Below are 18,335 nucleotides of genomic sequence, written 5' to 3' on the forward strand. Positions count from 1 at the left end.
TTGTTTTGTCTGGTTGTGTACTTTGCCCCAGTTTCCGGTATACACGTGTATATTTTAATGAGTGCACGTGTTTGTTTGTTGACTCAGATTTGGGTTGGGGGGTCGGATATGGAGATTTTTTTTGTGCGTGGTTTGGTGATATGGTCATCCTTACCCATCAGTCTCTTCGTTGCCATTGAACTCAGCCAGAGCGAGTTTCTTCAGTTTGATCTTCAGCTCCTCGTTCTTCCGCTGCAGGTCCACGATCACACTGTTCAGGAAGTTGATCTGACGGAGACAGTTAGGACACAACTGAGAATTAGGCACATGCTGATTTGATCGCAGCATAGAAAATGTTTTGGGAAGCATCGAGACAGTCTTACCTGTCCCTCAGCGAACTCCTTCTCTTCCCTCAGCTGCTCGAGAGCCGCATCGCCTGCAGAAACACACCATGAATCAGAAAACAGGTCGAATACAAGAAGTGCAGAGTGTGAATGTTCAAATCGTTGGCTCCTCACCTGATGGTGGGGCCTCGCTGTCTTCTCCCTCAGAGGTCTGCGTTCCCATGAGCCTTTGCTCTAGACGGCAAACACGACTCTGCAGCTGAGCTTTGTCTCTCTCCAACGTCTCCACGGCCGACTGAAGGGTCTTGGCCATGGCGTTTTCACCTCGAAGAACTTTGATCTGCAGCGACAGAGCAAACTGATAAATCCCTCATGCAGCTCAATGGAGACTTTCCAAGAAATGAGAAGACTGAGAAGAGTGAAAGTCGTGAGGGAGCACCTCATTCCTCAGAGTTTCCAGTTCCCGATCTTTGTCTGAGGTTAAGGCTCCAGTTGACTTCTGGAATTTGACTTCCTCCTCAAGTTCCCGATTTGAGTTAGTTTCTCTGTGGAAAAATGTGAGAATCAGAGAGTGTGTTGCATGTCAACTGCTCTCGAACTGCAGCAAACTCAGACCTGAGAACAGCTGAACAAGAGCTGTGAAGTAATGGCTTCATCAACCTGTTCTACAACCACATAAGAGAGAAAGTCTCCACCATTTTATTTATGGCAAACCTCTAATTCCAACTTTCTCGCTATTACTTGTGCTAATGTGGGTGTGTAAATGACGCACACACAGACAGACAAGTCCCTATTACATAATATGATACTGATAACATATGAGATCTTATTCATTAAAACACAATAATGATCACATGGAGAAATATCATAAGATGCTTAAAAAATGTACCAAAAAAAAGATATTATCTAATCGATGAAATTGTTTATAATGTATGTTGGGCTCACTTTGGCTCAACTCCTGTTGTTTGTAACGTGCTTTATCAATATATGGGACTTGATTATCATGTATCATCCCTCGTTTTTGAGTTTTTGATGAAATTTCACAACTGCAGACTGTTTTAGTTCTTGTTTGTAGTCTTGTGACTACAACACATCTCTCGCAGTCCACATGCAGCGTTTCTGGCCTAATCAATAACAGATTCCACATTTAGGTTAGTGCTATGTTTACACCCACTGAAAAGGGATTGATTTAATTAGGCCCTGATTTAAATGGGACAATAAAGCTGATGAAAACAATGTTTTTTCTGAGAGTTCATCTTTTTTTTCCTCATATTCCAGAGAAAATAAAACTAATGTCCAGATACAAGACACAGAACACTAAGGATAAGGATTCAACACAAATTCAAATCCCAGAATCTCCTTTTTGCTGTGGTTCAGTGGGTTCATAGCACTGCCTCAAGAATCAATTACAACAGCACAACATAACAACTGGCACAACAAAATCTCCATGACATGAAAGTGGATGTGCAGCACATCGTTTCACTGCATCACGTCTCCTGTCTTTTTTTTATGTTCACCTGAGAACACACCATCTCCCTCCTCGTCTACTGTTTCTGCTTCCAATGCACAACAACTCTTTCATTTTCCTGTAGTCAAAACCACAGAGCTGTCAGCCTCTCTTCACATCCCGCTGCTGCTTCCATCTTACACCAAGTGCACATCAGCTTCTTCCATTACTGTCCTCTGCTGTCTGCCATCCTTCGCTTTATTTTACGTTCACTCTAAACTTCGCTCGCTGCCGTGTAGAAGTGGTGACGTTTTAAACTAAGACATTCACAGCTTCCTTTGTTCCCAGACTTAGAAAGGGCTCGAAAAAGGCACAACAACAACACAATGAGAAATATAGAAACTGAATCCACATATTAAAACTGTACCTCGAAATACCTTGAGACATGTGATAAACCTTACTGTCGTTCAAACTAAGAAAACTGTTAATCTAAAACCAGATTAAATCTAAATTGGTCCCTGAAAGGCTTGGTTCCTTCTGGTCAGATCCACTTCAGATCTGGTTTCCAGTGGGAAAATACCTGGATACGTGAAGCTTTGACATGATGACTTTACTCCTAAACATGGAGCTAATGTTACCAGCTTCTTATACAGCCAACTCAAGATAAAATGATACGAATTTGGGGATTAAATGTTATTTCTTGTGCTCTCCAACACGCTGACTGGATTGACATACCTCTGTTACAAACTGTATCTCTAAGTCTGCTGACATGTGTTGTTTTAGTTCAACACAGTGGAAACCCAGTGAATGTTTAAGTTATAGTTTTGAAAAGTTTTAGTTAGCTGATAATGTAAGCTAAACCTAATGATATATAGTTTAATAAAATGCTTTCACGATCCCAACCCTATGCCTAGACATTATCTTAAGCAGTGGGTTGGTTTATCTGAAACTGCAATACAGTGGTGTTAGTCCTTTTTATTGTTTTTCTAAATTTATTTTGGTTGGCGATTTGGTCGTTTCTTTACGGTCTTTAGCCCCTAAAATATGTTGAGTGCCCCGGGGTTCAATTCTGCGACCACTATTAGTGTCTTAGTGTTTCTTACGTTTTGATTAAATAAAAGGAAAAACTGAAATATCAAGAGCATTTTTTGACATTATACAAAATATAAAAAAAAACTTGCTTCCCTCATAAGAGTAAGATACGAAGATCGTCTCAACTCTAATATCTGTTTCATTGGAGATGAAGTTGTAGCCAGCAGTTAATGAAGCTCGGCAGAAAGAATGTGATTGAAACAGCTCACCTGGCTCTGTCACAAGGAATCAAAATCCAACTACCAGCACCTCTAATATTCACTAAGACATTACTTGTTATTATTGTAGTAATGCATCAATTATTGACACAAAATTAATTGGAAATATTCTCATAAATTCAACTCAATTTTCAGAACTCTAAACGATCTTGTTTCAAAATGAGTTTTTGCTGCTTTGAGAAAATGATCAGCAGATGAACCCATGAATAATAAAATAGAAATTAGAAATAATAACAAGGAATAAAAATAATAATAAACCACTTCAGGCCGATATAGTTTCTGTTTCATTTAACTTGATAAACACAAAACAAGCTTTAAATCCACATACAGCTAAATTATAGTGTTAAAGTGTAATTTAATTGAATTAAAATCAAACCTTCACACAGAAAGTTGATTCTATTGCACTTTCATTGCTAAATGATAAATGAAAGGGAATTACGATTATCAAAAACAATCAATCATTCAAGAACATATATTTAAATAGCACCAATTTCTATATTGTACAGCTTAACCCAGGAAATGACTTAAAGTGACTCCATTAAAGTCAGAGTACATCAGTGCAGGTTAAAAAGTCAGAACTGAATTAAAAATACGATCCCATTACCTGCTCTTCATGTCCGGTTGTTGATTGTTGCGATCCTCGTTGTACTGAGAGGCAAACACACACAAATATAGAAGCATTAAACTAGAGGCTTAGCCCGTCTGCGCTTTAAGAGTTCAGCCACAGCAGGAAGTCTATCCTCACTATGCCAAAACCTATTAATCAAATCACCGTGTCTGGTTTACCAAACCCTTATCTACTATTACAGGATGAAGGAAATAGTTTCTATAAAGTGAGACTGGGAAGGGTCATTACCTCGTCAAGAGACTTCTGGGAGGCCAGCTTCAGCTCCTCGCTGAGAGGGAAGACAGAGAAAGGAGAGGTGACTTACTTTTTAAGTCCTTTTAGTGCTGCTCTAAAGCCATCAGGTTTCTAGAATATCTGTGTCATGGTCACTCCAGTATATGCTTAAATCTAAGTCTGCCAGATGTTAGCAGGGTTCACATCTGCTGAACGTGGACAGAGGCAAAACTTGAGCTGTACAGTCACTGTTGTATGAAGCAAATAAGTTCTGCATTATGTATGTGAGTACTAAGGGCAAATCTTACATTAAAAAGGCTTATTTCACATTCGATCATGGACAGTAAAATTCTGTTGTATGTTCGACTCTCTGATCAGTCTGAAATGTGTGTGACAGAGAAAGGGGGGGGGGGGATTTCATGGTTTCACTGAGAGCTGCAACAAGCGATCAGTATAATATCATCAGAAAAATATTCTACTAATCATTTAACCCACTGAAGTCTTTCCGGTCATCCATAAATAAAGCAGATAAGAATAGATCAGGATAGAATCATCCTAATTGTCATAGTACATTGTACAACAAATTAAGTTGTGCACCCCCAAAAAAATTATAGTATATAAAAAGTAGAGAAGCAGGGAAAGAAAGATGAAGGGAAAAACTGCTTACATCCACTGATTCTGGTTTAAAAGAGAGTGTGTGCAATTGATGTGGCTTGATTGAATTTAGGCAGTTGGGCCTTGTTGAGTGAAATTCTAATATATTATTTGTTTAATATTTCCAGTGGTTTACAAATAGATCAGAAACCCAAAAAAAAGAGATGAGGGAGGCTAAAAATTTGCATAGATCTGATAGGAGCTGCAGAATAAAAAAATACTGATTACAGCAAACCAAAGAAAATGTACCAGTCCCACTTTTTATGAATTTATGCTAGATAAACTACATTTGTATTCTAAACCAAGCTGCATGGGTGTCAAAGGCAAAGTCACTTAGAACTACGGGTATCTTGATTTGATTCGCCCGTATAAGTTAATCTACTGCAAAGATCACATTCAGATTCATGACGATCAAATCTACAGAGTAATCTTTCAAAAAGACCATCTGTTGGTGTATCTCTGCTGCTTATGTCGACTACTACACTCTCCCTTTGAAACATCTTAAAGGATTTGGTGCCTGTAAAGCCCACAGTGATTTATATACTCCGCAGCACTAAGATACAATATGCAAACAACCCCTAGTGAAAAACTCAATCAGGATAGCTTAAAGCTGATCGTCTAATCTGTGCAAATGATCAGAGTCACATTTATGAGTCTGTATATTTTGGGATGCTGGAACCAAATGATTTTCTGGAGAAATTGAGTTTAGCTCCATGTGGGTCATTCGTAGGATTTGTGTCCAATGAGGAACTCTGGAGCTCTGCGTGACTAATATCCAAGTCTGAGCCCCATCTGGGTGAAATATTTAGCTGCCTGATGTATAATTACATTCACCATGCCACTTAAGCATCCTGCACTCTAACACAAGCAGGAGAAGGTCATGTTAGAGGGGGACTTAACTATAAAATATTAGATTTTTCCCCCATATAATGTTTTATAAAGAGTGTTGAAATGAAATGTCACTGTTCTCCCAGACTCCACCAATTCATAGGTCCACAAAACATAACAAGACAAGTGCTCTGCAACAGACGGATCACAGATTCACACATAGAAAGAACCAGGTAGGATTCCGCTTTTCCACTTTAAAATGTCACGCTGTTTCATACAATATCTAAAATTACACACTGTATATTACTGCAGGTAAAAACTCGGAAAACGATTGACACATGATGGCCTGGAACATCAATTGAAAATGAAAAACTTGTGATAGTAATAATATAATGAAAATAACTATTTATCTTTCAAATGACTTAAGCAAAGCCAACAATGTGTTAACTAGCCAGTATAATATTACTGAAGTGTATCGCATTCACCTTTTGATATTTATTTATTAGATTATTACCTCAGAATTCTGAGAAAAGGTTTACCGTACCTCAACTCAACAGTCTACTTTGAAATATTTGAGCCAAACATATTCCGCCTGTGTAGATTGAACTCATTTTATTTTGTTTTGGGTTGGAGACATTGGTGCTTGTGTCTTTAAGTTATATGGAAGCCATTGTTATTTGTCGGCTTTGTGCAGGCACATCAGTACTTGCTCAGACGGAAAGTTAAATAATTATGAGCTCTCATTATTCAGAAAAACAGGGCAGATTTAGTCTTTTCTTAGGTAAATGCAAAACACTTCAGCACAATCCTTTCTGACTTACTCAACCTGTATGTGCCACTCAGTTTTAGCTGAAGTCATGTATCTTTATAAACATCTCACCGTGTTAAAGTTCCATTTTATTTTTTACGATGGAGCTCTGAGGTTCAGAGGAAAATGAAACATTAGCATAAATTATTTGCTAAATAAAACCACAAATTGAAAGCTAATGGTTTCCTACTTTTAAAAAAAGGGTTTCATTGGCTTCAATAGACAAACCCATCAAGATTTGAAATCGAGTAACACAAATGCAGGGAGGCAAATTCTGTTCTGCAGTGGATACAGCTGTTCTTTCAGATGCCACAAAAGCCTCATTGATTCTACACACACACACACACACACACACACACACACACACACACACACACACACACACACACACACACACACACACACACACACACACACACACACACACACACACACACACACACACACACACACACACACACACACACACACAGAGATAGAGATAGAGAAGTGGCCATGTTGGAGCCAGGCGGTCCTAGGAGGAGACACAGCAATTACATAACATCAACAGACTGAGGAAGGATGTGCCTCGGAAAAGGATGGAGGAAAACAGTGTTGGCGCAGGACAGGATGGGGGTGGAGGTTGGGGAAATAGAACCGAGCCATAGAGGTGATTCACATGAGTGTACAGACATTTGTTTTTTTTAATTATCTAGTCAGGATTACGCATGCAAAGTGCTGCTCCTAAAGGTGGATGAAGCTGGTTTTGTTTCACTGTAACAAAACACATTTGATGACATGTTCGACTCCATCTGCTGTGACACGACGCTGTAATGGATGACTCTAATTCAGCTAGTTACATCCAGCTGGAGCTCTGATGTCACAGCTTGGGACACTTATGACTCAGGGGAGGGGTGGCAGGATGACGTTGAGACTCAAGAGCACACGCATGGAAACATACCACAGACACATATACACACACAGCAGATACACACACAAGGTCTATAAATAGACCTCAGCATCAGACTGGAGATCCAACACAAACACTACAATGCAAAGTAAAAACAGGCTTGTAAAAGATGGATTTTTTTACCGTGCATCAAAAACATCACGCTTCAGCTGAACAATCAGTCGGAGAACTCTAACTATTAATTATTTCCAAGCAGAAACTGTGAAAGCAACAAAAGTATCTGATAATCTGTCAAGCCTTATTTATCGCTTACTCTTATCTATCGATGAGCTCTTAAAGCATTTTGAAGGGGTTTTCATGGTTATTTTATTTAGGAGGTATAAGGCTCCCATGGAATCTGTTTATTCATTATTCGAAGAAAATGAAAGCACAAAACACACTCAATCTAAAAAAAAAATGTTATGGCTTCTGTTTAGATTTGATACAGGGAAGGTGTATGAATATTAACACAAAATAAACGATGACGTTGTTTGAATGTGTTTCAAAAGTGATTTTTTTTCCCCCCCCCCATTGATTTAAATATAATATTTTAAAATCCTCCTGTGTTATGTAATCCACTGCATGTAGATGGGATCATTTCTGTTTAACATTATTACTATGACGTATCACTCAAAGGACTTTTAAATCTGCATTTTAACAGTGTTACCACAAGTGAAAGTAAACTGTGAGGGATTACACAATTCAAGCTGTTTCATGAAGTTAATAATTGATGTTTCAGTCCATGCAGAGAGAGATGAAAACCACGTGTATTTTCAAGGATCTTGTCATTTTCAGTCAAGACTTATAGTTTGGAAATGTATATATAGAAGCCATAACAGCCAAGGAGGTGGGAGATTTACTGAGTATTGTTCTCCACTCCAACATCATGTACACAATCAAAAAATGTAGCTCATTATGGGATTTACACAACAGTTTATAGCATATTTACAAGGGAAAGCGTCTCTCCAGAGAGTCGCAGATGGAGCCACCTTAATACCACATTTGGCATTTCAGTGGTAGACCATTAAAGACACTGTTTACATGTTTGTATTGACTATATGTAATTAAATCAAGCCACGTGTGCACACAGTCCTTCCTTTGTACACGATTACAGTGGAGCTAGAAAATGCAGACTGCATTTTCTTAATCACCAAATTTGACCACAAAGCTATAATGAACTGGCTGGCTGCAGTGCAGGGGCAACTTTTATTGGATACTCGAGCCAGGAACAAGATGCATCAATTATCCTGACTACTTACATTTCCTTGCAGAGGACTCCGATACGCTGGTTTTCTGAGCTGCTCCTCTCCTTCGACAGACTGAGCTCCTCCTGGTAGTTGGAGTTCTGCTGTTTCAAAGCCTCAAGCTGCAGAGGAACAGACACATGGATGAAATGTAAGAGGGTCTGAAAGATACACGCCAGGTAAAGACAACAATGGAAATCACAGGAAGTAGAATTCTTCTCTCTAGCTCAAACCTCCCAACTAAATGTTGTTAGACCTGAGCATATTTCAGACCGGATTTATTTCTCTAATGAAGCCGGGTTGATTTTAATAATAACTTTTCTTGTCAGTGATTATAATCCTGCCTAGAGACACATGTGAGTACTATTTTTACCCCACCTTAGTAATAATTAAAGCTATGATTACCCAACTGTTTTTCAGTGAACTCCCAAAGACCCCCTTAACATTAAAGTCCATCCACAGTGATATCTTTGTATTTTTATATGGATCTCTGTGGGAACAGGTACTTTATTTTTCCATCAGATCAGTGGTAATTCTGACTTTTTTGTAAGAATGGACAATATAAATTTTTTTTGCTATTCTGAAAGATAAAAACATGCTAACGCCAACATGTTGACATTAGAACAGCAAAACCCTGTAAAAGTTAATTGATAGTGCTGTTGTAAAGTCAGAGGTACAGGTACTGCTATTCTCTATTTAAACCCGTATGTTAATTACTTGGCAAGGATTAACATATGCAAAGTTAGGAACTACGACATCCTTTCAGCAATTTATCCATTAATGTATAGACAACTATCACTGGATTTCTGTGACATTGAAGAAAACTTAAAAATGTGACAACATAATTTAATCAACCGTTGTTCGCAATAAAGATAATGGTATCCTCTAGAGATTTAACTGAATGATATCAACATATTTTTCATATCTGTGTGTTAAGATGTTATTAAATTATAACTCAAAGAAGGACAATGATTTTTGACAAAGATTCACCTCACACAGTATCTTTGCCTCCCCTCTAACTCTTTTGGCTGACATTGATTCCTAAATCAACAATGACCAACACAGTCCCTTGTTGAAGTCTAAACCAATAATCTTAGCACATCACGTTCATAAAATCATTATAAAAATAGCTTCCTTAGAAAAGCTGCTGGTAGATAAGATGAAATTCTGGACCATTAGAAGTAATTGCAGGTAGTATATTAAGTACACAATGCCTTAATATTCCTGATGAGTCAGTAGACAACAGTATGGGTTAAATCCATGTGAAGCTAAAAAAAAAAAAGCCTCAGAAGCTCATCCTCACCTGAAGCCAAGGTTCTGTTTCCTATCTGACTGAGACATCTGGGACTCCAAAAACACCAAATAAATCATCGTCTGACTTCAAACTGCTTCTCAGACACGTGCAGCTCTGTGGTCCCAGTGGCTTTAACGTGGCAACAGTCAATAATTAATTAACAAGTATGACTTTGAAATCAATGCTTTTGCTGCAACTGGCATCAGAAAACTCATGTGTAATGGTTCACACAGGGAGCCGTCTGCAGCCTGTTTGTGTTCACACATCGATAAGTGTGTCGTCAGCTGTGTTTTGGAAGCCTCGCACGTGAGTTTCAGTCTTCGTGATGCCTTAATATTAATCCACACCCCCAATGTGAGATCTAGACTACAGAGCGGGCTGAAATACACACAAGCACACAGAACCACTCGCACTGATGCATGCTGAAGTATACCGAGAAAACATGCGCAAATAAACACAAACATGCAGAATGTGCACAGCTTCAATGCCGAGTGAAAATAATAGTCTATAACATGAAATCTGACTTGAACACAAAAGAAAATAATACTTTAAAATACTTAATTACATTAGGTGGAACAGGAGAACAGTTTACAGGCTCTTTCTGGTTACAATGCCACTAAACGCTCTGATATCGGCTGACAGTTCAGTTTGAATCCCATGCGAGAAACTGGCGATCCTACCTGGTAGTGAGGCGAGTAGACATTACTGGAGTAACCCTGATGCAGAGCAGCTATGTCCATACCTACACACAGCTCCCCACTGTTGGATGTCAACTTGATGTCCACCTGCTAAACACAGCAGCGTTGTCCCTACACCGCTCTCCCTCTTTAGTCGACACTACAACATGCACAGACTAACACAAGCTGGGCATCAATAAAACATCAGCTCTCATCCCCGCCGTGCACAACTGCGAGAGGCAAATAGAGAGCGTGTTGCCTGAGCAGCTTCCCTCTCTTTCTCTCTCTCCCCCCCTCTCGCTCACAGTCGGGTGAAAGAAGCTGAGCACTTCCATTATGTAAGCCTAAATAAGCCCCTCCCTGACTCACCCCCACCACTTCCCTGCTCACAGACTTGATTCCTCACTCTCTGACATTGTATACACACACACACGCCTTCATCGCTTCACCTTCCATTCATGGTGAATCACAGAATCTCAAATAGAAGAATCAGCTGCTTTGCTTTCATATTAAAAGGTCAGATAAAATCAACAAGACATTCATACTGTACTCTGTACTGTTTTTCCAATGACACATTTACACAGTTTCTTTCTGTTGACCGTTCCTCCTACAAGCACCATAACATTCTGAGAGAGCTCAGTAAGTAAACATTATTAATATTCTACTGATTATTTTCTCAAATAATCAATCATGGGGTCTGAAATTTAAATGTCAAGTTAACATCTTCATGGACCAAAATATATTTCATTTACGTGCATGACAAATAAAGAACATCTGAGGTACAGCTGGGCGATAAACAAGATCAATAATTATTGCAATATAATTTGCCTCAATAGCAACGTAATAAAAGTCCAATGTGTATTGATATAACGTATATGCATTGTGCAGCACAGGGAGGAGGTATAACACATAACTGATCTATCTAAGATTAATAAAATGTTGAGCTGTTTATCAAGAGTTTATCATTCTCTGCACATAAAGAAATTTAAAACCACAACCTTTAATCAGGAGTAAGAATCAGCCCGTAGCCTTAAAATAAATAACAATGTGATATTTGTATTTAGCCATATCCTCCAGACCTAATCGAAGAAGATAGTCAGAGGATGTTTGGTATACTTTCCTAAAAATTACTTTAATAGGTGCCATTAACTTCTGTTGATTTAATCAATCAAAAAAACAGCCGCTATCCACGTCTAAGAATCTGAAATCAGATTTCTTTGCATTTTTGTTTGAAAAGAAATGTCACAATTAAAAGTTTTCCATTGTAGGGGTTAAGAAGAATGTGATAATTAAGACATTAACAATAAATCGATTGTCAATATTGTTGAAGACTAATCCCCTGATCAACTGATAGATTAATGAAATTATAGATTCAGCTCCTTATAAAAGTGTCTGACCAGCACAAGACAAGAGGCTGATATCAAGTTATCCATCCATTAACTGAAGCAATGTTCTGTCCACTAGGGCATCATCATAACACACACACACACACTCAAGTCTGCAAAGCTATCCCTGTTAAGATATCCCTGTGTATTCACTTCCATTAATCATGGACAGCCCAACCAAACCTAACCTCTAACCTTAACCATGACCCATTCATGACTAACCCTAACCTTACCTCACCACAATTCACTTCTGATCCTTTGAAGGGCCTCAGAAATTTAGTTTAGCCTCATTAAGACCTGGCTTTGGTCCTGTCAAGGTTCATGTTTATGCTGGAAAGGTCCTAAAGTTGTAACAAAGGTGAGTATACACACACATACACACGTTTGTATATATGTCTTATGACAGTGAGGACACTCTTTGGAATAAGGCATTCCCTAGCCCCTTACCCTAACCATCACAATTAAATGCCTAACCCAACCCTTATTTTATCTAAACCTAATTCTAACCTTTATCCGAAAACTTAACCCTGAAACAGCTGATTAAAAGTCGGTGAGAAAGTGAGGACCAGCCTCACTTTCCCCAAATGTCCTCACTCTATAGGTTCTTGCTCAAACTGATCCTCACATCTGTACAAGAACACATACGCACACACACGCACGCTCACTCTGACATGTGCAGGATTACATCACAGGCTACCACGTCATGGGTAAGTGGAGAGAGGAGGCAGATGTAGCAGCATCCTGCTGAATAATTGCTCTACAATGATACTTGCGTGTGTGTGTGTGTGCGTGTGTGTGTGGTTGTGTGTGCGCTCGCTCTCTTGAAGCTGCAAAAATAATTTTGTAAATTTTTTGATGTGGTCACATTACTCCTACTTCTCTCTAGATTCAAGGGGATTTAAAATACATTTGCCAGTTTGTTGTTTGTTCCAGCCTTAAAATACTGTTTATGTTATTTTTTGCCATACATGCATCTGTTAATAACTTTTACTCACTGAATGTATTGAACTATTTCCGGGAGAAAGGGATACATTTTCTGTAAATCCTGTTTAAAAGATGTCAGATTTACTAGTTCAGAATATCAAACTGACAAATATTAAATTAATAAATACAACATCACACTATATGTTCTTTATTGAGCATTTAAAAGCTGTATGATTCATTTTATTAAAACACTGTAATGAGGTTGGATACCAATATAAGAATAATGTGTAATTGTTTATTAATAAAGTTATAAATAACTAGAACTCTTATGACGCATTGGTAACCATGGTACAAACAGTCAATGAATCAACAACATGAAACTTAATATAATACCAAATATGATATGTCTATTTAATATATGTTTGCATAATTATTTATTTTATATATTAATAAAGAATTCATGTATATATTTAGAAATACTCCCTCTTCAAATTCCCTCTGATGAAGACCATAAGAGGTGAAAGATCCAGATGGAGCTAAATATGTTTGATAATAATAATGCCAGCTAATCATTATTCTTAATAATCTGTACATTTGTATAAACAGCTAATAATTGCTCTATATGTAAGGTTTTCATCGTGAGTAAGATTATTTATCTTTGAATATGAATTCAGTGGTGTTCATTAACTATTTATGCAGCAATCATGCTACATGCAACATACTTTCAATAGGTAATAAATATGCTAATTAACCACATTAATAAATATTTAGAATGTCGAAGATGCGGTAATGACTCTATGGCAAACAGGACATTTTTAAACTGTACACATATTCTTAACAAAAGGAGTTAAAGTAAAATGGTTAATGGTTTGTATTTATATAGCAGCTTTTCAAGTCTTGATGACCACTCAAGCTCTTTACAGGACGGTTTTGCCATTTACCAATTAGCACACGCACACACACACACACACACATTCATTTGATCATCTTGTCCATGGACATGGGCATGCATCTTATCACCAGCCCTCTGGTTTGGGGACGACTCGCTCTAACTACTGCCACCACTAAAGATACGTTTCTTCTTATTTCAAAATAATTTGGAGAGGTACTTACACGTAGTTATATTGTGCAGCAGTGAAAAACCTACACATTCATTCAATCTCTTAAAGATGAAAACGGTAAAATATTCAAAGTCAGCAACAGCAGGAGAGTACAGCTGCAGTGCTGAAAAATAGTGCGTGAAGAAGATTTATGCCACAAAATTACGAATAAACACTCCCAAAGAGGAAGCATGTTTATGTTCTCTCCCGCGCTAATCTCCTATCCATTTCACTCGCTGTTATGATGCCGACCATCTGGAGCGCATGGGCAGCTGCTGTCAAAGGAGATCAACGTACAGCAGAGGAGCGGAAGGGCACCAGAACGCCACACACTGAATGAGTGGCTACAGGTGAACAACAGTTTAAAGGAATGGCATGGGTTATGATGAAATTATAGAAAGATGGCAGTCAGGGCAGGTGAGACGTGCAGGCTAAGAGGGAAGAGTAAAGAGAAAGGGAGGCTGACTGCAGTACCCCATGCATGGGTGATTAAATGCGAGGACTGGGACTGGGACACCGTCACATGCAGTCAGTGTGGGATTCCTGTTGCGAATGCGCAACAAAAACCCTGCAGGCTACAGATGCTAAACTTGTCTGTGTGCATGTGCAAATCACTTCACAGGGCTGGGGATACACAAAGTAGCACATGCACGCGTCCTCTGCCTGCTGAACCAGTTTACACAGGGCTATGGGGAGAGCATTATTTGGTATTAAAAGAGTTTTGAGTGTAATACCACAGCACAAGTATAAGGAATGGATTAAACAATGTTTATCTTCTCAGATAAGCTGCAAACGATAGCATGCCTGGCAAACTAACTAGTTACTTTAAAGGCCCAGGGGGATTTGATGAGCTAACTACATTAGTTAGTGAGGTTACATGAAACAAACTGCCCCAATCACAGATACAAAATCTGTTGTGTAGTATTTCTCCACACTGCGGAAGTTGGTTCTAGAGGTTTACACCGCAAATGTTGTGTTATGCCAGGTTACACAACATTCGCAGGACAAATCGGCCACTCGATAACCGAAAAGCCTTTTTTCTTGTTGCATTAAAAATGAATAGCATAATTTAACCTCTGACTTGCTTGTTTGAGTGCATGCGGTATGCTGAGCAGCGAATGGGGCTAAGTTACAAAGACACTGAGAGCCAGAGTCATGACGTTCATATAACTACTGATGTTACTTATTCAGCATTTCCTTAATGGGTCTTTAAGAAAATTACATAATTACTTTGTGAACACAGGAAAGGCCTGTCTGACCTGCAGTTATTAAAGACGCATGAACCAACCACTAACCACAGCTCGCTCATGGTCGCACCTCTTTTGTAGAGTTGTAACATTGTTTTATTAATTAATTATTAGGGCTGTGAAATGATTACAATTTTTAATCAAATTAATCACAGGTTTCTATGGATTAATCATGATTAATCACATTACCGAATTTTCGGAATATTTTTGTGAAAACAAGATTTATGACATTTAACTTTTCTTTTGTGCTGCAACTCAGCAGTTCTTCAGCAGTTATCATTGCTTTTCCATATGGAACATTAATATAATCTTCATCCTAAACAGAATTCGGGCTCCTTAGCCATTGTGTGGTTGAATAAAACTTTTTTTTTTAAATTAAACAGAAATTATTTGAGCTTCTTAGCCATAGGATGGTTGACATTTTTTATATTTTTTGTCACACAACCATTAACCACACCATGATACAATCTAATGCCTCTAAAGGCCCTCTTAGCTACTCGGTCTTTAGCCAGTTGGTGAGGCAAACTAACTTGTTCAAATTCTCTGACAGTAAAGCTGACCGCTTCTTTTGCACAATGTGTCCGGCGAGTGAGTCTGGTTTGGCGCATTCCACTTGAACGCCCCTCGCCGACCAACACATGCTTCACGTTGCGGTGGTTAGGCGGGTATTGCTACGGTGAAACGATAACGTCTTCTCGCAGAGTGTGCATATCACCTTGGTTTTACTGAATGTTCGATCTTTGTTTTTTTGGAACACGATCTTCCCGTCCAGAAGGTCCTCATGTTCATCAGAATTATCCATGTTGTTTGTTTGTTTGAATGGGAGCTGCCGTCTGACTGCATTAGAGCGGCGACTAGTGCAGAGGCGGCGGAATTGGAAGGTCCTTCTGCGCATGCGTTAAATGCGTTAAAAAAAACAAACGAATTAATCCTGTAAATTAATCATAACGCGTTAACGCGTTATTTTTCACAGCTCTAATAATTATATAACAAACAGCAATGGTATTACTGATACTCCTGTTGTGGAAAAAGACACTCATCCAAGGCTAGAGTTTAATTAATAAGCGTAGTTATAAATTCCAGTGGGACTTTGAATGAAGTTTTAGTTACTTACTAGAAAGTTGTGATATTGTTTTTTTCTCCATATTTTACTTGCAACACTAAAATAACTAGTTTAACACTGAAATAAAAGAACACTGTTGTTGCTTAATGGGCTATCAGTTGAAGACGACCAAAGAAATAAATGTAAAAGTGAAGATTCACAGTCCCTCTTGAAGGTAAATGTTAAAACAGGGACTCACCTCTGTCTCCAGCATCTTATTCTCATTAGTCAGATGATCAAGCGACAGAGCCGTCCCCTCTGACTTCTCAGTGGCCTGGAGAAGATAACACAGAAAACATTTTTTAAATGTTTGTTTTTTTCTAAATACACAAAATCCCACTATCTAGAGAAAACAGGACAACTTTCAAAAATGTTCTTTTCTATAATTATAGAAAAATTATATTAAATATTTATGAATTTCATCTTTTGTTCTGCGTACAGTCTGGCTATTAATAAGATTGTTTATGTTTATGGGGATTATTTTGGTTTGTTGTGGTGAATTCTGTTGATAATAGACAATAGACCTTTTTTTAGAATGCAACATTAATTTGAACCCATGTCCTTTTGGCCACTTGGGGGCAGTTGAAACACAGCAGAGGAGTAGCTGTAGATGCGATGCATATTTCAACCTTATCAAGTTTATATAGTTAATCTATTAGCAAACAGATGTTTATTTACGGATAAGGCAGACATCGAACTAAATCAGCATTCATTTCTCATCGTGACAATGTTCAATTAACAAATACAAGTCTGATATTCACTCTCTTTTAGCTCTAGTTTGGTCTACTCCAGTTCCTGAGAAGAAACAGCTGCCAAAACTGATGGTGGTAAGAACAGTGATAGTGAATCAAAACATGAAATCTGCTGTAAAAATGGAAAAAGCTCAAACCCATTAAAAAAACGCTATTCATCTCTCAGTTCATCTCTTTAATCAAAAATAATTCATGTGATCTGTTGCTATAGTTAAATATTGATCGAACAGCAGTTGGTGAATCTGTTTTGCAGCCAGACAGCTAAGCAGTATTACGCAAATTTCAGACATTAACTTACAAGTGTGGACAAATGTATAAATCATCCAAATCACTTTCAAGTTGAAGCCAAAGTCAAGACGTAAAACATTAGCTCTCAAAGAACAGTATTCCATTTATAATCACAAAGGTCAGAGGTCAAATCAATCTTGGCTAAAAAAAGAAACAAGGCTCTTCACTGAATCTCAAGATGGTTCAGTTTCCCTTTCCCAGCCAGTAGGGAAACAAAATACTGTCTTATCACTGCAGACTGTAATATTTGTATTAGTATAAAAGCAGAGGACCTGTGTATAATGAGTGGATGCTGTGTATGCAATGCTTTTCTGAGGTTTTATGCTATATTGATCCTAAGTGATGGCATGGAGAATCTTTCTGCTGCTAAGACATCTGACATGTGCAGAAACACTGACTACTAGAAACGTACGAGAATAAATACTAAATGAGTTGAAGCAGTGTGTTCCTGTGTTTCCTTTATATAAGCGATGACTTCATAGAAGAACACAAACAAACAGAGTTTATTATACACAAATTCCGATCAGTTTTGGTTACTAGGGATTTCATATATTTGTGTTGTTTTTTTATGTAAATATGCAATGTCATGTTCTTCTCTTTATTAATTACTCTTGAGCAACATTTGCATCCTAATTTGAGGACAGATGTGAGGTTGTTTGCTCATGTTGGCCGACGATTTCAATCACAAACCATATTCCTTTTCTGAGTTTCATACTCTTATTATTTAATATTTTTTTTCCCTCTGAAAAAAGGTCTTCAGGTATTTTGGTCTGACAAATATAGTGGACATGTCTGAATTTCTCACCTCATAAAAAAATCTGCAAAACTGCATTAATGCCTAAAAGCTGCATTGTTTGCGTTAAAACTATTATTGACCAACGGTCAATATTTACCCTCTGTCGTTTGTGTCGTCTGTTTTATTCTGACAAACCCCTGTTAAGCAATATAAAACATCTTGGCAGATCCCTCCACTTTACATGATTTAATGGATGATTCTGAAAACTTGATTATTGAAACTCAATGCTTTCATTGTGTAAGTGTAACAATGAAGTTGTGCTGATAGACTTTGCGTAAAGCTCTAATCCAAAAAATAAAAGTGGTCGTATTATTTAATCCACATGGGAATGAGGGCAAAGTGTGCATGCGTGTAGGAAATGTTTTAACAACACAAAATTAGCCTGAG

The 18,335-nt window shown here is 38.0% G+C and overlaps 1 protein-coding gene across 2 annotated transcripts in view; it reads right to left on the reverse strand.

Moving 5' to 3' along the window:
- Nucleotides 1–18,335, reverse strand: part of clip1b (CAP-GLY domain containing linker protein 1b) — a 37,252-nt gene that overhangs the window by 5,837 nt on the left and 13,080 nt on the right. For both annotated transcript variants that reach the window (XM_053411549.1, XM_053411548.1), the window contains 8 exons: nt 16,312–16,386; nt 8,399–8,505; nt 3,937–3,976; nt 3,685–3,728; nt 763–868; nt 498–663; nt 363–415; nt 155–267 (listed from right to left, as the gene is read on the reverse strand). In XM_053411549.1, coding sequence (XP_053267524.1) covers nt 155–267; nt 363–415; nt 498–663; nt 763–868; nt 3,685–3,728; nt 3,937–3,976; nt 8,399–8,505; nt 16,312–16,386 — 704 coding nt within the window. The remainder of the gene's footprint in view (nt 1–154; nt 268–362; nt 416–497; nt 664–762; nt 869–3,684; nt 3,729–3,936; nt 3,977–8,398; nt 8,506–16,311; nt 16,387–18,335) is intronic.

Source organism: Pleuronectes platessa, chromosome 19, assembly GCF_947347685.1.
Source record: "Pleuronectes platessa chromosome 19, fPlePla1.1, whole genome shotgun sequence".
Lineage (NCBI taxonomy): Eukaryota > Metazoa > Chordata > Actinopteri > Pleuronectiformes > Pleuronectidae > Pleuronectes > Pleuronectes platessa.